Consider the following 25,390-nt stretch of genomic DNA (forward strand, 5'->3'; position numbering starts at 1 on the left):
ATGGTAATTTTTAGGGAGATGGGGAGAATTTTTCTTAGAATTCTAAATATCAGAAAACAAATGGAAGCTAGCATAGTGACTTGTGTAGAGAAAGATAAATCATGATCAAAATAGAACCCTACGTCACATAGTGTTGTAGCTGGTAGATGAGAAGCCAGAGTCAGAAAGCCAGCAGATGTTATCTAGAACCAATATTAATGTGGTTTTGGTGCTAAGTGCAGGGCAAAAGCAAGATCGATTTTCATCCAAAAGGCTATTATAGAACAAAAACTGTGTGACTTTGTGGTTTGATTCCTTTTCTAAAAGCTCAACTGGTAATGGAAAGTGAGAAATAGGACAAACATTTTTCATGCAAGAGCAGTCAGTATTAGGTTTGCTCATTAAAGGTATGCTAAATGCGGTTTTCTTGAAACTAGGTACCTGTGCAGGTAGAAAAGAGTAGACGTTAGGGGGCAAGCCTCAGGAAGGACACCGATCATGAAGAGAGTCAGATTTAAATGAGGCCAGAAGAGTGGGAAAATCTTCCCAAAGAATAAAACAGCACAATTTGAATTTAGGAGCAGGTGGGGATAATGGCGCAAGGCTGGTTTCCAGATCAGAGTTTTTGAGGGCTGGCAAAAAAGATTGGCAGATGTTTCCAAACTTGTCAGAAAAATATCCAGAAAGATAGTTTCACAAACCTTGGGAAGGGGTTAACCGGTGAGATAAGACAATGAGGGTCCTGGGTGGATTGGAACACATTAAAAATTTTCTGTAGATGGGTTGTGGAGATTAGAAATCTAGGCTGAAAATTAGGCAATTTTAGCTTCTAAGATAATTATTTTATAAGTCCATTGTGCTTTATTTAAAGTTGGTATTGTAGGTCAAGCACAGTTGAATCTCCATAAACTTTCATTTTGTTTTACAGTGGGATTTAAAATGTTTTAATGTAGCAGTGTATCAAGAGGCTGAAGGGGTAAGAGAGTAAGGTTGTGAGGTTTTACCAAGAAGAACTACATCAATGGCTGAGGACACCCATTACATAAGGTGATGGGCCATATAATCCAATGAAGGTGAAAAAGCCCTAGAAGACATGGGATGAATAAGAGTTAATCGCTGTCAGAGGTTCCGGTAGTTAAGCAATATGCATGTTTTTGACTTTGCACTAACACCACATAAGCATTGGTGGAACTAGTTTTATTTTCATGTGACCTTTTGTTTCCACAAGCCACCCAAGCACCAGGACTATCAATCAATCAATCAATCAATCACTGCATTTGTAGAGCGTGAGGGTCTCAAGGCGCTTGGGGGCGCTGCTACTGCTCGGACAGCCAGGTCTTGAGGAGTCTCCTGAAGGTCAGTAGGTCCTTGGTCAGATGTAGGTTGATGGGGAGGGTGTTCCAGGTCTTGGCAGCGAGGTAGGAGAATGATCTGCCGCCGGTGGTTGACTGTGGATGCGTGGGACCGTGGAGAGAGCCAGGTCGGCTGAACAGACCTGACGGTTCGGGGTGTAGAAGGTGAGACGATCATCGAGGTATGCTGGTCCGGCGTTGTGGAGTGCTTTGTGGGCGTGGGTTAGGAGTTTGAATGTGATCCTTTTGTTGACGGGGAGCCAGTGTAGGTCTCTCAGGTGGGCTGTGATGTTGCTGTGGCGGGGGATGTCGAGGATGAGGCATGCGGAGGCGTTCTGTATCCATTGCAATCTTTTCTGGAGAGAGCCCGTGGTTCCCACGTAGAGAGAGTTGCCGTAGTCCAGTCTGCTGCTGACGAGGGCCTGGGTGACCGTCCTTCTGGTTTTGGTAGGGATCCACCTGTAGATTTTGCAGAGCATGCAGAGGGTGTAGAAGCAGGAGGATGAAACGGCATTGACTTGCTACGTCATGCAGAGCGATGAGTCAAGATTGAAACACAGGTTGCAGGCATGGTTGGTGGGCGTTGGTTCGGCTCCCAGCGAGGGTAGCCACCAGGAGGCATCCCAGGCGGAGGGCGTGGGGCCGAGGATGAGGACCTCTGTCTTATCTGAGTTTAGCTTTAGGCGACTGTTCTTCATCAAGTTGGCGCCAGCCTTCATATCGTAGTGCAGGTTGGTTTTGGCGGAGTCGGGTTCCTTGGTGAGGGAGAGGATCAGCTGGGTGTCGTCGGCGTAAGAGACGATGTTGAGGTTGTGAGAGCGGACGATTTTGGCAAGCGGAGCCATGTAGATGTTGAAACGTGTCAGGCTGAGGGAGGAGCCCTGTGGTACACCGCAGATGGTCTTGGTGGCTTCAGGTCGGAATGGAGGAAGGCGGACTCTCTGTGTTCTTTCGGAGAGGAAAGAGGTGATCCAGTCCAGGGCTTTGTCGTGGACCCCTGCATCGTGGAGGAATGTGCGCAGGGTGTGGTGGAAGACAGTGTTAAAGGCGGCCGAGAGGTCAAGGAGGATGAGGGCTGCAGTTTGGCCTTTGTCTAGGAAGGTCCAGATGTCATTGGTGGCGGCGATGAGGGGGGTCTTGGTGCTGTGATTGCTGCGAAAGCCAGATTGGGATTGTTGTTTTCCTCCAGGTGGTGGGTCAGTTGCCTGTTGATGATCTTCTCGGTAAACCTTCGCTGGGAATGGAAGCAGGGAGATGGGCCAGTAGTTTTTGAGGTCCTTAGGGTCCGCCTTGGTAAGGCATTGATCTCAGCGTGCTTCTTGCTTCTGGGAAGGTGGCGGTCTCGAAGGAGCTATTGATGATCATACGGAGTTTGGGGGCGATGATGGAGCTCGCTCTGTTGTAGATGTAGTGAGGACAGGGGTCAAATGGAGAGCCGGAATGAATGGTGCTCATTACTTTGGTGGTGTCAGCGTCGTTGACGTGTGTCCAGGAGAGCAGGGGGTTGGTGTGGTTGGGGGGTAGTGAGTCGGAGGTGTTGGCGACTGCTGGTGGGGTCTTGGTGTTGAAGCTGTCGTGGATATCTGTGATTTTGCAGTGAAAGAAGGTGGCAAGGGAGTGGCAGAGGTCTTGCGAAGGTGGGATGTTGTTGGTGCTGGAGCTGGGGTTGGAGAGTTCCTTCACGATGCTGAAGAGCTTTGTTGTGCGCGTTGTTGTCGATACTCTCCTTGAAAGAGGATCTCTTGGTGGTCTGGATGAGCTGGTGGTGCTTGCGGATGGTGTTCTTGAGGGCCGTGTGGGTGGCTGGTGTCTGTTCCTGGCGCCACTTCCTCTCGAGTTTTTGGCAGGCCTGTTTGGCGGCCCGGAGGTCGGTGGTGAACCAGGTCTTCCTGACGGCACGGTTGAGAGGGTTTCTTGATCGGGCGAGAGCATTGGCGCAGTCGTCAATCCATTGCCTGAGGTTGCGGCGGCTGTGTTGGCATCGGCGGTGTCAGCTGGTGGGGCTCGGCGAGGGCGGAGATCAGCCAGTCATTGGTGACCTTGTTCCAGCTGCGGCGGGGATTGGTTGCGGGTGGTGAGTGGTGAGTTTATTGAAGGTGAAGTGCATGCAGCGGTGGTCAGCCCAGTGAACTTCGGTGATGTGGCTGCTGGCGGAGAAGATGGGGTCGAGCGTGTGTCCGGAGGAGTGGGTGGGAGATGTGATGAGCTATTTGAGTCCGAGGTTGGCGAGCAGGGCAGTGGAGTTGCCCTCATTGGTGTTTTCGAGGTGAAAGTTCAGGTCTCCTAGGAGGATGTAGTCTGTGGAAGCAGGGGCTTGGGTGCTGATGACATCAGCGATGGAGTCACTGAACTGAGGTCGAGGTGGGTCTGTAGATGAGGGTACCCCTGAAGGTGGTCTTGGGATCGATGTGGATTTGGAAGTGCATGTGTTCGGAGGTGCTGAGGGTGTCTTCGGTGTTGGTTGAGATTCTGATGGTGTTCCTGTGGACGATGGCAATCCTTCCTCCCGGTCTGTTGGTGCGGTCTCTGCGGGGGATGGCTATGGCAATGTCGGGTGCTGAGGATGGGTTCATCGAGGTCTCCCTCAGGAAGGCGATGACTGGGGCGAAGGAGACAAGAATGTCCCAGAGTTCGATGACGTGCTTGTAGACAGAGCGGGTGTTGAGAAGGATGCCTCTGCGGTCAATCAATCAATCAATCAATCAAAAAAAATTTATAGAGCGTGCTACTCACCCGTGAGAGTCTCAAGGCGCTTGCGTCCGGTTCTGGCGGGTGAGGTGGTGGCTCAGGGGGTGGAGAAGCTGCAGCTCCGGCAAAAGAAGGGTCCGTGGGTGAGCTTTGGTGGGGCTTGGAAGGAGGTGGCAGATCGGCCGGTGTTGAGGGCGTGGAGGGCATTGGCGTCGTAGTTGCGTCGGGTGCGGAGGTTGCGCGGGCCAGGGGGACTGGCGCGGTCCAGGCGCGGACGTGCGCAGACGGACTTGCCTTTGGTGTGCCACAGGCGCACCAGCGGCCACCATTAAAAGGAAGAGGTGGGAGGGAGGAGCAGCTGGGAGGCGGGAGGGAAGCTCGAATGGGTGTGCGAGGGGGGCGGGCCACAGGGGACGCAGCGGTGGGAAAACCACAGGGGAAAATGCAGTGAACAGTGAAAAGCCGAGAGAAAAGGCAGAAAAAGGCGCAAAAAAGCACAGAGAAACAACAGACAAATAAACCAACAAGGTAATCAAGAAGCAACTTTCAGCTTCCAAGTGACAAAACTAGAGTGATCTCTGTTGCAATACAACAAAGATGTGTTCTAATCACATGTTGAGTCCTTTAAAAAGCATGATGCACATAAGTATGAGTCAAGTTATGGGGAAATCGTGTTATTAGCTCAGCAGCAAATCAGAAACAGTGGCAAGTTTGGATTTACCTGAATAAACCTTTGTATTGCTTAGACTAAACGCCTTTATGCCAGTCTGCATGAACAAAGACTCGCACAACTTTACCAGACGTTTGAAAGTCTGCGGCCACAAAGCTTGATAAATTAGTTGTACGTTCTTAATGATATACACATTTGTGATGGAGTTGGGAGTGATTCACTTGCTCTTATGCGCAGGGGCGTAGCTTGGTCAGTAAGACTGTGGAGGGGTGAACTTTAGATTCAGATTCTCTTGCCTATAATGTTAAAATACATTATACAACTAGCAGGGCGCATAACAAGGGCCGTGGAAAGGGAGAGGAACGCCTAATGGTAGGAGTACCAAGTGAGGGAAAAAAAATATTTGTAAGAATAACTAACATTTTAGAGGACTTTCCAGACAGCGAGGGAGAGAATGTGTGTGCGTTTGTGTGTCTGCGTGTATGTAAAAAAATCTTGGTGAAACCCAATAAACAACTGACCATACCCGATTGAAAGCACCTATACCTATTTATCAGAAAATAGTTTTTAGGGGGTGTAACACCCCAAACACCCTCCGACCACAACCTCCCCGGCCCCACCCCCAAAGCTACGCCCGTGTACATGTAGTGAAATGTGATTAAGCTGCCACTTCAAGAGCAATTGCCTTCCTGTCCATGCCATTACGCTGTGCATCAATATTGTTGACAGGGAGTACTTAAAATCAAACATTTAGTCGCCTAGAGTAACATCTATTAAATCTTCAGGGTGGAGGGAAACGTGTAGCGATGAAGAGAGTGCTGGCCTCGGCCAAGGACAGAGCAGGGGCGCAGTGATTCACTGTTAACAGTCTGTCTACACGCATTAGTCCTGCTGCCAGGAGATTGACTCGGGAGCTTACACTTCAGTCACCCTCCCCCCACACCGACAGTTCCTCGTCTTCACAGCCTGGCCTACCAGCCGCAAGAAAAGACACACGTTTTCCACAATTCTGGGCTCTTTTCCAACTCTCTTTTCCACGGCTGAAGGGGAGAACTGCACAGCATACTATTAATTTCAACAGAACATCCCAGGATCTCAGGAGACTGGATGTAAGCTGAAAAATGCACGCATTAAACTGCACGTCAACGGCCCCCCTGCATCACAGGGGAAGCACATAAAATACGTTGCTATCTCGAAATGTGGCGAAGTTTGCGTTTCTTATCAGCATCTATCAAACTGAACTACTTTTCACGGTATTACCCGGTGATATGGGTTCGCCAGAAACAAACAACTTCTCAATTTACAACCTCGCTGTAATGTGTAATTGTTTCAAGGCTCAGGTCGAGTTTGAAAAGAAAACTATATCTCATTTTCAACACCATAAAGCAAAATAATATTCAAAAAGAACAGTTACACATTTAGAATACTTGGGATAAAAAACAGAAGTCCGATGATTAATCTAAAGATAAACAAAAGTATTTTGGGGGCCTAATCCATGTACCAGTATGCATGTTCTGTCTCATTTTTGATATGCAGAGTGCGAGCCATTCAATCTCTCATCTTATGTGGTTTGAGTGAGGAGTGCCTTGACCTCAATCTGAGCTTTTATTTTCATTCACTTCAATGTTTCGAGTACAAAGGGTAAACCTCATTAATATCACCACTGAAGACATACTACAACCACCCGGTGTGGGTTGGTAGGAAGCCACAAATGGAGTATGTATGGTAAAACTAGGGGGCAGATTTACAATACCCTATGGTCCCTGGAGCATCACTTTTAGTGACACTCCAGTGGCACTATGGTTTATGCTGTATTTAGAAGGTGGTGTTAAGCCACTTTTTGGGGCTGAACAGCACCTTGTAAATATGGCCCCTTCATACGCAGCACTTGGCATGGGAGGGGCGTACATAGGGTGTTGCTGTGGGTGTGCCACAGCAATACCCATTGCATTTTGAAGATGCCTCAGATTTACAAATTTTCTAAACCTGAGGCAGTGCTAAAATTAAATGCCACCCCAGCACTGGGTGGCATTAGCATGGTGCAACTAGGGGAAATGCTTTCATTTCTCCTCGTTTTTTTCTCTTTCTATGACTACTGCATTCTGCAGCACACATAGAAAGTGCAAAAAGGCCATTTAATATTGTTTTTGTGCAGGAAGGTGTCCCTTCCTACTAAAAAACAATCTCCCCCTGCAGCGCAGTAATCCTTGCACCATGGCGAAATGGTGGCTGCGTTGGCACTCGCAGCAAATTTAGTGCCAGTGCAGGGGGAAAAACAGGGGTGCACCGTATTGTTGTTAATATGGTGCACCCCTGTGTTTTGAAAATGATGGAACATGGTGCTGCCAAATCTGGTGCAGCGTTCGCTCTGTCATCTTCTTGCAAATGTGGTCGAAACATAACCTCCACGTCACTCCCTTCTTCGTTCTGCTCATAAAAAAAGTGGGGATGCACCTCAAAACAGGAAACAAGTTGAGGCATGTACAAAAGAAAAATAAATCTCAAACTTAAAAAGATGGGCAACTACACCAATATCAACAACCAAGGAGGCAAGAAGTAGCAGCGCAGATAACGTTGCCTACCCACTGCCAAAAGAAACCCAGTGGTCAACAAGATGCAATGCACATCAAGAACATTGTAACACAAGTTCCAAACAGCTGCCTGACTGACTGATGTCCTGAACAGGGAACCTGCACAGGATGAGCCCAAGAAAGCATCAGAGCAGGCAGGGATAGCTCTAAGTGTACTGAGGAGCAACTGCTCCCTGAGATGTAGAATCCAGAGACAGCATAGGATACTAAAGCATTAGAGCATACTGGTACATTATCCCCATATCCAACAGCAAATTAAAAGAGTAATCCTGCAAAGCCCCAGCAAAAGAACAAGCAACTGTCACACGCTCAAAAGAGAAAATAAAAACACTGAGAGTTAAGCCCAGCTCAGAGGAAAGCAGCCGCAATACCAAATACCAAAACATGACAACACCTCAGAAGTGGCAGGACAGACCACAAAGCAGAGGACTGCCCCAAATATTGAAGATAGGAGAACATCCTCTTATGGAGCACAATGGACTCATGGACACCAAGGTTGCAAATTTGGAGGACCCCCAGGAGACAACAGAAACTTCTATGACAAGCACAGACACAGAAGTGTGCAGAGACCCATACAAAACAACAAATGCCCATACCAAAGCACCAACAATGGAACCATGAAGGGAGCGTCACAAGAAGCACAGGAAGTACCAGCGTCAACCAAGCGACAAAGGAAAGTGAGGCCAGTCCATACAGCAGATGATAACCAAGCAGGCACATCCTAAGATGGAGCAAGATGATTTGAACGAAAGAGAGAGGGAAAAAGCAGGGATGAAAAAGAACATACAAGAGTGAGATAAAGGTGCAGGGAGTATAGAATGGTGAAAGAAATAGGCATAAGCTGGAATCAAGCAGCACCAGCCGCATACATCTAAGGGAAAGTTTAGGCACCAGCACTTATTCTTTCACATATTAAGCACTGAACATTTGTCCTTTATATTTACATATATTCAATTTACTTAGTCTATAAGATATTTACAAGCTAATCCCCAGTGTATCTGCTGGTTTCAATACAATCTACAATGTTCAAACCAGGCAGCCCAAACTTTGTTAAACTCCTTATGGCAGACCCTCTCTGCATATACCACTGTCTCCACTACTTTGCACCAGTCTAAGTCACGACACCATTCCTCGATCAACAGTGGTGTTGGACTACTCCATTGCTCTGCAATGTGTCTCTTTTCTATGATTATTCACTGATTACTGAATATTTACCGAAACCCGGTTCCTTTTTTTTAATCAACCTACATCACTAATAAAACGGAAGAAATCTTCCAATGTAATTTTATTCCTGGTGTGTACCCAGTATTTATCATGTTCAGGCAGTACCACAAAGTGTAGAGAAATGTACACCTTTGCCCACAGCCCCTTAGACATATGTCGTTTTCACTTTCCCCAAGTTTCTGGAGTTGGGTCCATTGAAACAGTATTACATTGAACAAATTGAAAACTTAATATTATTGAAACCTCATTAGTCTGGGTCCAAACTGAGGTGGCAGGCATAGTGTTTAAAATAATGATGGACTGGGATGCAACCCTGAGAAATTACGAGTGGCTGAGATTAATTTAAGCTTTCCATCCATCACTTTTTGTACACTGTAGTACGTCACCCTAAGTGGGACTGCTAGGCCCAGATGTAGGTCGGTGCACAATATTTCACTGTAACCAAGCAATACCCAGCTGATGAGCCCATAACAAGGGCAAAACCAGTCGTCCTGGGTTGCTTGTGTTCTGGTTCAGGGAAAACCTGGCTTGGCAGTTCGGGTTGGACTTGAGAGGGGCCTAAACTGTTTTGCATATAGCTGGGGCCAAACTGAGGTGGCATGGTATTCAAAATAATGATGAATTGTGATGCGGCTCCAAGTAATTACCAGTGGCTTAGTTTAATTCAAGCATTTCATCCATCACTTTTTGTACACTGTACTATGTGGCCCTAAGTGGGAAAGGAATGCCCAGACCTGGGTCCCGTGCACACTGTTTCACTGGAACTAAGCTATACCTAGCTGATGAGCCCATAACAAGGGTGAAACCGGTCCTGAGCTGCTTCAGCTCTGGGTCAGGGAGGATGTAATTTGACAGTTCAGGGCTGGTCTGTTCCCATCGGAGCAGGGCCAAGACTGATTTGCCTATACCTGGGTCCAAACTGAGTTGGCATGGTGTGCAAAATAACAATGGATTGGGATGCAGTTTGAGTAATTACCAGAGGCTGAGATTAATTCAAGAATTCCATCCATCACTTTTTGTATATTGTAGTGGCCCTGCAGCACTGATTGTGCCACACACGTAAGTAGCAGTTCAAACATCTCTCAGGCCTGCCATCGCAGGTCCTGTGTGTGTAGTTTTAAACTGCCATATCGACCTGGCAAGTTAACCCTTTTGCTAGGCCACACTTAAACCTGAATGGGCTGTGCCCTGTCCCCACACACAGGGCAGCATACCCCTCTATAGTGAATCTGGAGCCAGGGCAGGAGGGACAGGAACTATGTGCACTTCAAAGGCCACTCTTTGAAGTCTCCCCCATTTCAAAGGCACATCTGGATATAAGTTTTGGACCCCAGACACCATCAACTCAGTACATTCCAAGACCTGTGGATACTCTGCCAGGAAGAAAGACGGCTGTGCTGCTGAATAGACTATCACTCTTCTGGGCACTGTTGGACTCCTGCTCTGCTGAGCTGACCTGTTGCCCTCTTTGCCTGGGAGTGAGAAGGACTGGACCAGCACCTCACCAACCCGGAACCAAAGTGACTTCAAGGGCTCACTTGCTTACCTCTTGTTCTAAGTCTTAGGGACATCAAAGACTTCCAATACATCTACCTACAGCACCTAGACTCTGCCATTTAAGAGTCTTGCCCTGCTAGGTGGTGCCAGTCCAATCCTCGGCAATGGGTATAAAGTGCTGCAACTGACAAAATCCAAGTATCAGCGTTGTTGCCCCGTTCAGAACCGGACATCTCCAGCAAGGCCAACTCATCGCCACTGCGGTGAGTATCAAGGACACCACATTTCAATTGACGCACAACCTCTACTGTGAGGATCAAGGACATCGCATTGCCAAAAGTGTGGTGCATTGCCTGCATTCCCAATGGCTCCCTAACTTTGCATGGTTCAGAGCCAACACATAACCTACATCCAAGGATCGCCGCTGATGCATCATCCCTTTTGTTCCTCAAATTTCGTCCTCAATGTGGACGCAACCACAAACCAAAGTATTGATTCAGCTGGCTAAAGCTGGCCCTTGTATCCGATCTGTGCTTTATTGCGGTCGGTCGGAACTTTTAGATTTGACCTGGTCTAGATCAACAAGATAAACATGGTTGGTGCTTTATTCTTTTAAGCCCTACATTTCAGTTTATTCTTTAAAAATTCATAACACAAGTTCTACTTATTAGATTTTTGTCATTTTGGTCTTGTGTTGTTCATTAAATTAAGCTCTATTTTTCTAACCCGGTGTGGTATCTTTTTCTGTGATGTTTTCACTGTCAATTGCGTGCGGAATAGAATGGTTAAAGCCCAGGTCAGTATCATATAACAAATCATGACAGAGGCTTTTGAGAAGATTTACTTCATGCAGCCTAAAATCAAAGTTGCTGGAAAATGTGAAATTCAATTATTTCCATACTAGAGCATTTAGAATGCCGGTAATCTAGGGACTCTGTTAGCACTAACCTACTTGCAAGGTCCAAAACGATTTAATGGTAGGCCTTCTGCCTGGCTTGAGAACGGAGGACCGCTGTCAGTTTGAAGCTCCTTGAGGATCCTGTGAGTCGCTAGTACTTTTTCTACGCGGGGAATGACTTGTTCGGTAGTGGAGATTCCAGAACCTCCACTTCCAGACACTATGAGAAGTCATCAATGATGACAAGCATGTGACGTCCGTCTGGCATGTTTCCCATGTCCCACCTGGCATGATGCCAGAGGATCAAAGGAATGGGCTCTATGACAATGGGAGCTGAGGGATCAGCCGGCCCCACTGTTTGACAGATGTCACTATGTTGTATAGTTTGTTCAACTCGCTGGTCCAGAGCAGGGAACCATACTTTGCATCGTAGTCTGGCCTTGGTTTTCAGTATGCCTTGGTGAGCAGCATGGACCAGGTCAACCACTAGTTGCTGTAGGGACCCAGGGATGACCAATCTTGGCCCTCGCAACAGGCACCCTTCCGGAGATACTGCCAGTTCCTGTTGAACATAATGCAAAGAGGACAGTGTGGACTGGGCTTCTGACGTCTTTTGTGATAAACAGTGCATCATTATGTGTCAGTAGCCTGTGAGGACACTCAAAATGGCCAGTTGCAGGCACTCATCCGCTTGCATGGCTGACCTGATTTTATCCACTGACATGGAAAGAGGTCGTGACCTCTCCACAATCATCCTGGAACTCCCTCCCCACCAACCTACGCAAGACCCAGGACCTCCTAACTTCCAGAAAGCACCTCAAGACATGGCTTTTTGAGCAGTAAACGGCAACCCTTCCCCCCCAGCGCCTTGAGACCCTAACGGGTGAGTAGTGCGCTTAATAAATTATTTGATTGATTGATTGATTGACATATTCCATGGCATCTGCAGCATCAGCTTCTTCCTTGGCCGTCGCAAGCCTGGCATGCCTCAAGAGGTAGTCTGCTGTATTTTGGGCTCCCGGGCGGTAGACCACCGAGAACTTATACTCCTGTAGTTGGAGGATCTACTTCTCAATCCAGGGAAGTGATTTTGAGGATGACCCATTAAACAGAGGGATGAGAGGCTTATGTTCGGCATGCACTGTGAATGGCTGGCCATACAGGTAGAGGTGAAAATGACAACATCCCCAGTGTACGGCTATTGCCTCCTTTTCAATGGGTGAATACTGTTGCTCAGTATCTGTTAGTGCACGGCTAGTGTTTGCAACTGGGGCCCACTCAGCTCCCCGTCCTCGTTGTGACAGCACGGCCCCCAGGCCCACGGGACTGGCATCCACTGACAGTTCTGTTTCTTTTGTTGCGTTGAAATATACAAGTGTGGTGCTCGCAGACAGTGCTTGTTTGGTCACCTGGAAGGAAGCTTCTTGAGAGAGGCCCCACCCCCATGTTGCAGTAGTTTTGCTCAGATCTCTCAGGGGTTACTGAGAGAGGTCAAGTTTTGAATGAACCTCCCGCAATAGGTGACCATTCCTAAGAAGCTACGGACGCCTGTGACAGAGGTGGGAGTGGGTGCTGCTTGCATGTCTCTTACTTTTTCAGGGTCAGAAAGTGGTACTCAAAAAATGCAATGTCTGATTGCAGAAAAGCACACTTCTCTCGCTATAGGGTTGGTCCACTCTTGTGCAGGCATAGGAATGTGGTCTGCAGCCTTTTGAGGAGCTCGACGATGATATGGGCATGCACCAGGATATCATTGTTCACATTGATGACCTGTTTAGCCCACCCAGCACACTCCTTATGGTGTCCTAGAACACTTCTGCAGCGCTCAACACTCCGAAGCGAAGACTTTTATACCTCTGCAGTCATACGTGTGTTGAGAATGTCATGATGGCTCTCGATTCCCGCGCTAGCAGCAGCTGGTGATACCCAACCCGGAGGTCCATCTTGGAGAACCAGCTGGACCCGCTTACCTCTGCTACAATGTAATTCACAGTCGGGTTGGGGTAACGCTCCCATAGGATGGCCAGACTGGGCAGACACATGTCCACACAGATTCTTACCTCGCTGGTTTGTTTTGGCTTGCGAGTCACGACAATAGGTGAGACCCAGTGTTGGTCCCTGCACTCACTCTATGATGTCAGCTTCTTCTAGCTTCCGCAGCTGAGCCTCCAACTTGGGCCATACGTGGAAAGCGATGCGCTGATGCTTTAGAGCCACGGATTGAATGGAGGTGTCAATGGGCAGATTCACAAGCCATCCCTTGGGACACCCAATGCCCTCAAACATCGATGAGTATTCGATTACCAGGTCTTCAAGACCCCCTAGTTGAACACTGAAGGCAAACAACACCAGGTTGAGTTCCTCCGTAGTACGGCAGTTCAATAGCATTCCTGATCCGGCTTGGTGACATAGACCTTGGCTTGGATGGTCTTGGTGTCATGTGTGATGTCAACTGTGAAGACTCCTGCCAGTGGGAGTGGCGTTGAGGACCCAAACGCATATACCTGCACAGCTGTAGAGCGAAGTGTTGGGCAAATGGACAGTATTTGGAGCACCGATTGTGCCAGAATGTTGATGGAGGCCCCTGTGTCAATGAGGTCAGAAACTGGCTGACCCGCGGGTATGACACTGCATCCTTTTCCGTGGGAGGCCACCAGGTCATGTAGTGTGGATGACATGAATGGCCCCCTCCATGTCCTCATCATTGTCGGTGTCGCGCTCTTCCTTCTGAAGCACTTGGGCAGTACGGACTATTTTTGTCTTGTGAGGCTTTGGCACCGGCGTGGATCAGCAAACTTTGTCAAAGTGGTTGCGCTTTTAGCAATTCGTACATTGATTTCCCTGAGCAGGGCACATGCCCTCGTGTGGGTAAGGGCCTCCGCATGTGTAGCAGGTGCGAGCAGTCTTTGACGGTTTGAGTCTGTCCTTTTTCTTTGTGGCGGTACCTGAGGTGACCACATTCACCGGTTCCGTTTTTACCAGTTTCTGCAGCACCGACTCCATGTGTGCCGCGTGCACCCTGGAAAAGCTCCTTTGAGTGATCCCTGGTGAGCATGTCTGCCATGGACATACCCTGGACCTGCAGGATGTGTTCTCTCAGCTTCGTTGAGTGACACCCTTGAATGAATTGCACTTGTACCTCGTCATCTGTGTCGGGCAGTGTGTAGGTGCTGGCTAGGACCTGGAGTCGCCGGGCCTGACGAAGAAGGGATCTCTCATAGTCCAGGTTGGCGAGGGGTTTGAAGTATGCCGTACGGGCCCGTTTCAGGGACTGATAAGTGTAAGGTGGGCCTTCTTCCACCACTGCCTTGCTGATTTTGTGGATCGCAGAGTCTCCAAGATATAGGAGCATGGGCCTTCACCGGTCAGGGTCCAGTGACAGGGCTGCAAAATAATTTCCCAATCTCTCGACCCACATTTTCCATCTTGCAGCTTGAGCTGAGGGAGGTTCGTCGACCACAAATGGTTCTAGCAACGGGATGGATGCCATGGTGCAGCAGTGCTGGAGGCCTGGTGGTGCAGGTTGTTGGGTGGGTAGTGAACAGTAAGTCACTGTCCTGTACTCCCCAGTGTTCGGCATTGGGTGTGTAGACTGATACTTGGGATATAGGTGTGGCCTGCATCTTTTAAGCTCCCCTTTATTATTTATTTTTTTGTTTTTGTTTCGAAAAGTGCTCTTTCCCAGCTCACTGGTGGCTGTGGTAGCAGGGCATCCCACTTTTCCCTGGGGATTTTCTGGGCGGTGCAACAGTTGACAGTCTTTATTTATGTCCTCTACAGGGCATGTGCATGGGGCCTGCTCACCCTTCAGGAGCTGCTGTGAGGATCCAGCAGGAATTTCCAACTTGCTCTGTGCCTCAGCGATGTGCTTGGAAGGGCCGACGCTCCCGTGCATCCCTTTTGACTTCCTGGGGCGTGGCTATAGCTTGTCATCGTGAGGCACGCGTTCTGAGCATCTACTGCCCTGTCTCGGCATGCAGTGAGGTGTTCTCCTGTACTCGCCTCTTGCTGCCACCCTGAACGAGAAGACGCCATCAGACCTGGCCGCTGGCCACCAGGGATATTTGAGGCCAGCGCACCCAATCAGCAGTGCAGTGATAAGTCGGCGTAGTCCAGCTTACTTAGGGCTGCAATTGGGAGGGAGGTCACAGGAGCAGACACAGTGGGTCTCCGCTCGAAGAAGAGTGGACGTAGGTCATTGCCTTGACCCTAGTTGCCAGTTTGTTGGGTCCTACTGACTTAGGTAGGCCTCCCGTAGTTTGGTGTGTGCACAGAATGATCACACTGAAACGGAGTATAGTATATGTCATTAGCCTTTTGCCGCGAATCACCGGCCCTTTTATGTACTCAGCCCCTTGTGTCCAGGGCAAACCATTGCGCCATCCCCACTAGGGGTGTGGCACCTACTTCAGTGGGACTTCACCCCTCTACAGTTGGAGTGGTTCCACGACATAACACATGTGGAAAAGGGGAGTGGAGCGCAGAACAGGCGATGGGAGAGATGGAACAGCATTTTCAGCCCCCTTACAAGCCTGCAGGATCTGAAAGGGCAAGAGTCAGACACAGCAACTGCCAGCAGGCCCAGCAGCACCTCACAGTGGTTCAGGACCCATCTCACGCAGTCTGAAATTAGGGTGTCTGTAATTTACAGTCCCAGCAATTTTTAGCTTCGAGTCAGTGGGCAAGCTGAGTGGCTTAGATCAGTATCCTTTCTGGCCCACAGGCAATATATATTACAACTTTCTTGGGTTATTTATTGAGAAAGGATCTATCTACAGTAATCTGTGTACGATTCAGATGCCATAAAGTGTTCTCTTCAGTTACATCTTTACACTTTCATTGACATGTTATCGCTACTGCATTGATTTTTGGCCAATTAACTTCCTTGTAATTTTCACGGTTTTTTAAATATATCCTTTTATTGATATTTGATTATCATTAAAACGTGCAACTCAATTTGTACAATTAAAATATAACAGAGTAGCATCTTTTTTTGCCAAACTGCAGACAGAAGGCCTCAGTCCTCTGCTAAGAGAAAAGCTTTTTTCTTAGGTTGATTTAACAATAGGTAAAGGATGAGATGCTTTAACACTTCTATATATACAGCCTTACGTTGTCCACAGTGTGTTCCCACGTAGCCTTTCTGACACTGACATTGATCTTCCATGCAAGTCCCACCATTCATGCATCGGATGTTGCATTGTTGTACTGCAAGAGAGAAACAATAATTTCAATAAATCAATAGATTATAATTGGATAACACACCAGAAATCAGATAGGAGCTCTTCTTCCAAGCAGTGCTACAAGCCTCCAATCAACACATAAAAAACTTGCACATATTACCCCAACACTCTTTTACCGCAAATTGATCCCAACTGAATCACGCTTTACTGAGTGCCTTACTTTTAAAGCCCTGAGCCTCTAAGCTCTAAATATTTTGCATACAAGCTTTTCTTTTCTGTACAATCTCGCTCTCTTTGTTGCAAAGTCAAAATATTTATATACACTCTGCATTCCAAGAAAATGCACATGCTTCCCAGATCCTTCTCTGGCAATGCTCCCAGAATTTTCAATGTCCATAAGAACTTACTCTTTGAGGTACATCTGAGCTTGGAAGTCTGAATAAGTTCCTCCCTCCTTGTGTTGATTGTAATGCAGTTTCTCTCTACTGCTTGTTTGATGGTAGAGTTTTATGTCTATGGCACCACTATTTACTGATTGTGCTATACTTTTATGTACCTCATACAGCTCTCTTCCTTATGAAATTCCCTCTCTGCTCCAAGTTATTTTCTGCGGTCTGTAGTCTCCTCCACTTCTCCAACTAATAATCACTGTTACATGTTCTAGAAGTCTGTTTTGTCTCCTCCTGTTGATTTAACTTACTTACCTGTCCCACAAACCAGATAATTAACATCATCTAATCTCCCCTAGACTCTGATCTCCTAATCTTCAGCCTTTAGTACATGGTCTTCTTTTGTGCCCACTGCCCTTTGCTGACATTGCTTGTATTGCTACCTCAGGACACCGATCGGAGGCTTAACAAGCTATATATATTTACTAATCGATACATGTTATTATCTAGCTATTTCTTGTTGATAATGCACATGAATTTATAGGCTTTGTAAATCATGTATCCTTTCCATATTTAACAGGTGCCTAAGAAATATGGCTTTTTATACCCAATATATATTACAGATTTATTGCAAACTATAAACCGCATATTTCACAGGAACCTTTAAAATATGAGAACTTTGTCAAGGGTCGCCGTGAAATATGGGTTTCATTTTTATAATGGCACCCCCAAGCCACTCTGTAGAACTTTACCATTGTCAGGGCAGCTAGTATTTGTGGCATTAGAAATTATGAAGCAAAGTTAACTTGCAGCTTGAAAAGCAAATTGTATTGAACTATGCAGAACATTCTCTGGCAGTGTTATTTTGTTCCGTTTGAGCAAGAAACATTTGTTGAAATATGCAAATTATTTTTCAAATTATGTGTAGGTGAGGTAAATCCATAATTATTCAATAAATGCCATACACACAGAATCGCATTATTCCATTGGTGCTGACCATTGCCCATAGTAATCTATTCAGGAAAGGTAAACACAACCTAAGCATTCTTATTTCAATAAGTGGGCATTGTTAGTTGCACCTTGAAGCAAACAGGCTCAACAACCTCTCCATTCTACAGATATGAGGTTTTGTTTCTAAGATTCGATATTCTTAATTACAGAATTTTTATTCTCTTCTTGTTACTGAAGAAAAATCGTGTAGCCCATTTTTCACTTATCATTTTCAACAAAAGTTTGGATGTTTAAAAAATATTGTTTAAGCAAACTACTGTAAAATAACCATGTACTGGAAAAATACATTAAAATTAAAATGTTATATGGTCTTATGTTGACAGATTGGGGTTCTGGTGACATTTAAAACCACTTAGTCATTGGCCCTCTGGTTTATGATGTGCAAGAACCACAAGCTGGCAATATTAACACAGTTTTTGTAGTTGTTTAGATATATACTACATATTTTCTCTACAATATGAAAAAAGTTGGCAGGTTTTAAAAAATACATTTTATCCCAAAGGTTTAATACTCTGGCTGAATGTAGAGAGCCACCCAGGCTCTCTTATACGTCATTGTGCTCTACAGTGCGCGAGGACGGGCAGGGGGAGTTGTTGGAATAAAGTTTGGAACTGACGGAGTCAGTCTCCACGTGTGTGCACCAGATCTGCCTCTGCGTGTCCTTTGCGGCGATGCACGAGGGCAGCCTTTGACACTGGCGATGAGTGGGATATCGCACAGTGCTGAAAAAAAATACATCAGCAACGGACATGCGGCGCTCCGGTCCACACAATGGGAGCCCAGGAGCCCATACCCCCATCCCACTGAGGAAGGCGCAGGGTGCACCAGCGACCCCCTCCACCCACACAGGCGCGAGGGGACCAGTGACGTCCTACTGCGTGCCTCAGCAGCCCGACACCATCAGCCGATCGCTCGCCACGTCGGGCGAGAGCCATGGGGTCAACCGCAGCGCGCTGCCAGCATCCACTATAGCCTGCCACACGCCCGTTGCCTGGAGACGGGAACACGGCAAGGCAGAACCTCCTGTTTAGAGGTGAGAGGCCCAGGGGAGTGTCCACAGGAGGAGCAGCCATGTGTCTCTCCTAGCTGCATCTGAACAAAGGAAAAAGAAATACAGGAGCGGAAAAAGAAAAAACACCTAATATAAAACTGCACAAACCAAAAAACTAAATAATACAGACAGCTGAAGGTGTATAGGAAACGACACAGGGTAGTTAGTGGCAGACACAGAAAATAAACTTCCGTCCCACACCAAACCCGTCCTTAGGAGCCTAGCCATAAGAACCCGGGGTGGGGAGCGCCAAGACATTGAAAGGAAAACAACAGGAGCAGAAGAGGACAACCGAGCGCGCAGCTAACCCCCCCCCCACATCAAACATTAGCATGAGTGCACCACAGCCAGAAAACGTACAGCACCCAGCACCAGTCAGCACCAGCGCTCACTCATCAGTCCCCGCGTTACCCCCGTTCAGCCAACTGATCGATCCGGCCACAGCAGCGCCGAGATGGCGCACATGGCTAAATCGCCTAGACAACTACTTCTGCGCCACGAGAGAAGCAGATGGAGCAGTGCATGGATCTCTTATGCTACTGATGGGCGGGGAGGAACTACAAGAACTCTTTGAGCCACTCCCAGACACGGGTGACAGAACGGACTATGACACGGCTGTAGCCGCTTTGAACAAACATTTTGACCCCCAATTGATCCCAGATTACGAACGGTTCAAGCTCCGCCAAGCACAGCAAAATGACATCGAATCAGTCGACATGTTCTACGTACGTTTAAGGAAGCTAGCGAGCATGTGTGTGGGGTTGAATCAACAAGAGGAGATCAGAGCTCAGATCATACAGGGATGTCGGTCCAACGTGCTCAGGAAGCTGATCATGCGCCAGCCGGGCATTTCCCTAGACGAGATCCTGATCCTCGCACGCTCCCATGAACTGTTGGCGGTCCAAGTGGATGCCATAGCAGCAGCGCGGGGCCAATCCACGTCTGTCGTCCCAACTACACACCCGACACAGGTAAAAGAAGTACAGGTGGATGCAATACAGTCGCGCCGCCCACCCACCGATAGGTCAACTGAACGAACATGTGGGAGCTGTGGATACGAGCACAAGTCGGCGGTGGGATGCCCGGCAAGGGGGAAATCGTGTAACCGATGTGGAAAGCCCAATCATTTCGCTAGGATGTGCAGGTCAGGAAGAAACAGGCAAGACAACCCAAAGAAAAAAGGGGCCAGGGTCAAGACTGTAACGGTCGATGATGGTACCCCCAGGGAGCGCACAACTGACGGGACGCCCGTCTTCGAGGAAGATGAGGAAGAGGACATTTTTGTGATTTCATTCACTGGCTGGAGACAACAGAAGAGGCGACCACCCCCCTTGACCACAGTAGTGATCAACGGTACGTCGGCGACAGTGCTCCTAGACACAGGGGCGTCAGTTAACGTAATGGACGATGTCACGTTCCGACAACTATCCCCCACGCCACAACTAACCCCCAGCAACACCAATATATACACAAATGGGGGACCAGACCCGCTCCCTCTGAGGGGCACAATAGAGGTGTCGGTCATGAGCAGAGAACTCACAACTTGTGCCAGATTCTATGTTGTGACCGGAAACAGAGGCACACTGCTGGGATGCCACACGGCAGAGGAACTAGAGCTGGTATTCTACGCACGTCAAGTATATGACTCCCACATTGAATGCCTCCTCGATGAGTTCCTGTGGCTCTTCGAAGGACTCAGAAAGCTGAAAGGGAAGAGAGTCAAACTACATGTCGATCCTGACGTCACCCCAGTAGCACTCAGACACCGCTGAGTGCCATTCCATCTAAGAACGGCCATGGAAAAAGAGCTACAATTACTCGAGGACCAAGGGGCGAAAGAAAAAGTGGACGGACCCACGCCCTGGGTTTTGCCTTTCGTGATAGTTCCCAAACCCAAACAACCGGGCGCCATCCGTTTGTGTGTGGACATGCACCTGCCAAACAAAGCCATCCGCTGAGAAAGACACGTAACACCCACCATGGACGATATTGTCGCAGACCTCAACGGGGCACAGTGGTTCTCCAAGCTTGACCTGAACTCAGGATACCACCAGCTGGAGCTCGACCCAGACAGCCGTAATGTCACTACATTCTCGATCCATGTAGGACTCCGGCGGTATCGGAGCTTGAGTTTTGGAGTGTCCTCGGAAGCTGAGGTGTTCCAGAATGCTATCAGGGAAACGCTGTTGGGGCTGTCAGGGGTAATCAACCTGAACAACGATATCCTAATATACTCCAAGACCCGGGAGGATCACCACCAACATCTAAGGGCAACCCTTCAGATACTCGCGGATGCCGGACTCACGTTACATAAGAAAAAATGTGAGTTCTACCAGACATCCATAGAATTCGTTGGCTATATCTTCTCGAAAGACGGCTTGCGAGTAGACCCGCGCAAGGCAGACGCCATTCGTCAAGCACGCCTCCCTCAAAACCCCACCGAAGTGAGGAGCTTCCTAGGGATGGCGACATACTGCGGCAGGTTTATCCCCCAGCTGGCGACCATGGCAGAACCTCTCGACAACTGACTAAGGCAACCCAACAGTGGGAATGGACCCCAGCCGCAGAGAAAGCATTCTCAGACATAAAAGCTGCACTGCTAGATGGAGTCACAATGGCCTATTTCAACCCTCGTAAGAGGACGGAGATAGTGGTAGACGCCAGCCCTGTAGGCCTCGGTGCCGTTCTCTTGCAAGAGCAACATGATCAAGAGTGGACACCAGTCGCCAACGCTAGCAGAGCGCTGGCAGCAGTTGAGACGAGGTATGCTCAAATCGAGCGGGAGGCTTTGGAAATCAGATGGGCCTGTAAGCATTTCCATTTATATGTCTATGGTCATGAGTTCCAAGTGGTGACGGACCACAAGCCGCTAGTCTCGCTGCTCGCTGGAAGCATGCGCCTGGCACCTCCCCGGATCGAATGATGGGCTGTTTTGCTCCAGCCATACAGATTCAATGTAATCTACTGACTGGGGGTGAATAACCTGGCCGATTACTTGTCCAGACACCCGTCCAGCAAATCACCTGAAGGATCTTACGAACAGGACGAAGAGAGAACAGAAGTATTCGTGAGCATGATTGTCGAGTCCTCCTGCCCCAGTGCTCTCACGGCGACTGGGATCGGGAAAGCCACCGAAACAGACATGGTGCTGACACACATCAGGGAAGCACTTGAGAACAGAAGTTGGAAACACTTCCTGGGCAGAACAAGGGCTTTAAGCCCCGATGAGAAGACAGCAATGCAAGGAATGTGGAGAGCGCAGGACGAGCTTTCCATAGGCGGAGAAGGTTTGGTTCTTCGGGGGAGAAGGATTGCGCTCCCTCAGAGTTTATGGTCCCGAGTGGTGTAGCTGGCACACCAAGGTCACCAGGGTGCGGCCAAGACTAAGGCCTGACTACGCACCAAGGTGTGGTTCCCCGGGATGGACGCCCAAGTCGATGCCCTGATCGCAAAATGCCATTCGTGCCTAATCACGTCTTGTGAGCCACATCGGTGCCTGTGATCACCGAACCCCCAGCCACAAACCATGGGCGAAAGTGAGCATAGATTTTGGGACTTTCCCAGATGGTAGGATGACTGCCGTCATAATAGACACCTGACCACATTTCCTGTCGTTGAGGTCATTGCATCGACCTCCTTTGAGAACGTGAGACCAATGCTTGATCGGACATTTGCGATGTTTGGGCTCCCTGAAGAAGTCCGAACAAACAATGGACCCCCCTTTCAGGGGCAAGAGTTCAAGCCGTATCTGGATGGGCTGGCGATACGACACTGCAGGATCATGCCCTACTGGCCTCAGGCCAACGGTGATGTGGAGAGATTTATGAAGACTTTGAACTGTGCCCTGAGGATAGGTGTCGAGCAAAGAGAAGATGTGGAGCAGTGTCTGAACCGGTTCCTGAGCGCTTACAGGCAGACTCCGCACAGCACCACTGGATGCGCCCCGGCAGCTCTCCTGTTCAAAGTTTCCCCACGGGACTGCATCCCGACCAGTCCCCAGTGGTAGGCCCCTGAGTTGGATGTTGAGGCCACTCAATGGTGCAGACAAAGAACAAATCAAAAGACCAGTGAGAGGAGGCGGACTCGCCGCTGTGATTTTCAGGAAGGTGACCAGGTGGTTGTGAAGAGTCGCCGGCCAGGACGAAAGTTCCAAACGTCGTTTGAGCCTGAGACCTGGACAGTGGTGGGCGTTCGAGGTTCGATGATCATCGTTGCTCGGGGCAGGAAACGAGTAACCAAGAATGTCTCACACTTCAAAAGGGCCTGTGCCCCGATGGCATCACGAAGCTATGAGGATGAAGACGGAGACATGGGGACACCGGAAGACGGGGCCAGTGTGCCCGAAGATGCCTCGGTACTGCCGTCCGCCGAGAGAGTCACCCAACAGGAAGACGCAGACAGAGGCACAGCTCCCAGTAGGGGTGAGAGATATCACCTACGACCTAATCCGGCACCTAGCAGTAAGCTGAAAGACTTTGTCTGTTGAACTGATCGTAGTGAACTGCGTCCCGGACCGTTAGACCAGCCTACGGGATGACCTGGACGGATGCTGACCATCTTGACACAAGTGGAGTCCGGCCAGTACTTCGTTCTACCGTTTCATTGTTTATTTCCATATTTCTATTCATCTTTTTCCTTTTCCTCATATTTCTTTGTCTTCATTATTAAAACATAGGAGAGATGTAGAGAGCCACCCGGGCTCTCTTATATGTAATTTCGCTCTACAGTGCGCGAGGGTGGGGCAGGGGGAATTGTTGGAATAAAGTTTGGAGCTGGCGGAGTTAGTCTCCACGTGTGTGCACCAGATCTGCCTCTGCATGTCCTTTGAGGCGATGCGCGAGGGCAGCCTATGACAGCTAAATTGCCGATTATTTTTCAAATTCACAAAAGTTTGAGATGTATTACCGGGGAGCTGCACCAGTCACATGTGATAAGGAGTATTCCTTGAACATTTTTAGAATTCCAATTCACTACTGCTTTGGCAGCAGTAAAATTTCCAGTTTGGGAACGTACTGTTTAATAAGTTGGAGAATACCCAAAAAGCAAGTACATTTCAAGGTGTTCACTGACATTTCATAGAATGCCAGTGCCCGAGTGCTCATTCCCTTCCCTGAGAGATTTACTCATGCAGAAAGTATGTGTGATTACATCTTTTTAATAGTGAAAACCTACATTTAGCAAAGCGCAAATGTGGGTTTACTCTCATTAAAGGTCCATTTAAGTATGCAAGCTGAACCTACAGGTGCAAACGACTTTCTGAATCCGCCCCCTTGGTGGACATAGATGTCAGGTTAGCTCAGATCTATATGGGATCATTGTGACAAAGCTAAAATGTGCAGTTAGTCCTGAGCTATTGTTTATTATTGATTATTCTAGGTTATACTGCTGGCAGTTGGAAGGTGGGTTGATGTTCATAGCAGCTTTCTGTGGAGCTTTCTTTACATTTTGACTGCAATAATTGCACTACTATCTAAGACTGTCACATGTCCATGTGGAGAGGAATTTTAGCATTGCACATGGGAAGGAGGATTGGAGTGGAAATCCTAATCTGTTACCACAAATAATGGTTTGGAACTATAATTTCAAGTCTGCATCACCACTCTAGTAGTTCAGGTATTGCAGTGCTTTCCTGTTTTTAAATAAAAAAAACTTCACTGGTACTTACACAAAAAGCCACATACAGTCAGGTTACTACCTTTCAGTTGCACCTCTGAGATACCCTTAGGCAGTAGCCGATTTAAATGAGGAAGAAAACTTATGTTCTGTTTTACCTACAATGAAGCTGTATCCAAGGAACAATGGAGGGAAGTGAGCGATGAAGATAATTAATTGAAAAGAATATGTAAGTGAATCACACATGTCTGGACGAGAAGCAAAGAAGCAAAAATCTTGAATTTTGGATGGCAAAGCATTAATTGTGGATTGAAGGCAAATTCTTATTTGGAGTGGTTTAGTTGGTTCCTTCAGTGAGTGTTATTGATGAGATACATTTTAGCTTTTGGGAATGACCAACTATAAACTGAGGTTACAGGGTTAAGTGGAGGCCAAGAGTGGATAAGGGAGTTGTGTAAGTGGTTATAAATAGTACTGATTGGGTAGTCAGTGATCAATCAGTATAAGGCAAAACCTTTTCGATAACCAACTAACCAACCATAACAAACTCTTCCAAAGGGAGCCTTGGAAAAGGGGAGCCTAAATGCTATGAGTCCACTGCATTAGTATAGCCTCAGTATGTCAGAGCATCGGTATGTTCTAGTCCTGAAAGATCATTACTTGAAAATGGCACAAAAACAATGTGGTTGAGGCATTTCCACAAGTAGTATTAAGGTTTAAAGAGAAATCTTTGTGAGAGAAGGTTTTCTATTTGTTTCATAGGAAATACATAACTATTTTAAGTACAGAAGTATCAAGCACATGTACTGAATTCTTTATTATCCTTAAACTAGCGGATTTGTGGAGAGACTGAATTAGACATTGAAGACAATCTGTAGATTGGAGACATGTTTAAATTAGACAAATAGCAGCCTAAGTCAAACCTGGATTAATCCCATCTGAAAGTTTTGGGAAAAGAAACCAAATGCCAGATTGCGTCAAAGTGCTTAGGAACAGTGAGGTAATCTGTGACAAACAATGGAGAAATCGTTCTTTCTCACTTCCTCTATCTCTTGGTCGTATCTTCTTTTATGTATGTAGTCTCCTATCTTCCTTCTATCTCTCACTACCTCTATCTGTCTTTCTGTGTCTCATCTTTCTCTTTATCTCTGTGTCTCTTTCATTCACTTTCCACTCACAGGAAAAGACATTCTGTCAGTGTTATTCACAAAGCTCACTTACACTTGTGAATACGTTATGGGTTA

At 47.7% G+C, this 25,390-nt stretch overlaps 1 protein-coding gene across 1 annotated transcript in view; it reads right to left on the reverse strand.

The window, feature by feature from the left end:
• Positions 1-25,390, reverse strand: part of FBN2 (fibrillin 2) — a 1,006,102-nt gene that overhangs the window by 844,031 nt on the left and 136,681 nt on the right. The window contains exon 4 of the mRNA XM_069227289.1: positions 16,012-16,107. Coding sequence (XP_069083390.1) covers positions 16,012-16,107 — 96 coding nt within the window. The remainder of the gene's footprint in view (positions 1-16,011; positions 16,108-25,390) is intronic.

Source organism: Pleurodeles waltl, chromosome 1_1 (assembly GCF_031143425.1).
Source record: "Pleurodeles waltl isolate 20211129_DDA chromosome 1_1, aPleWal1.hap1.20221129, whole genome shotgun sequence".
NCBI classification, from domain to species: Eukaryota; Metazoa; Chordata; class Amphibia; order Caudata; family Salamandridae; genus Pleurodeles; species Pleurodeles waltl.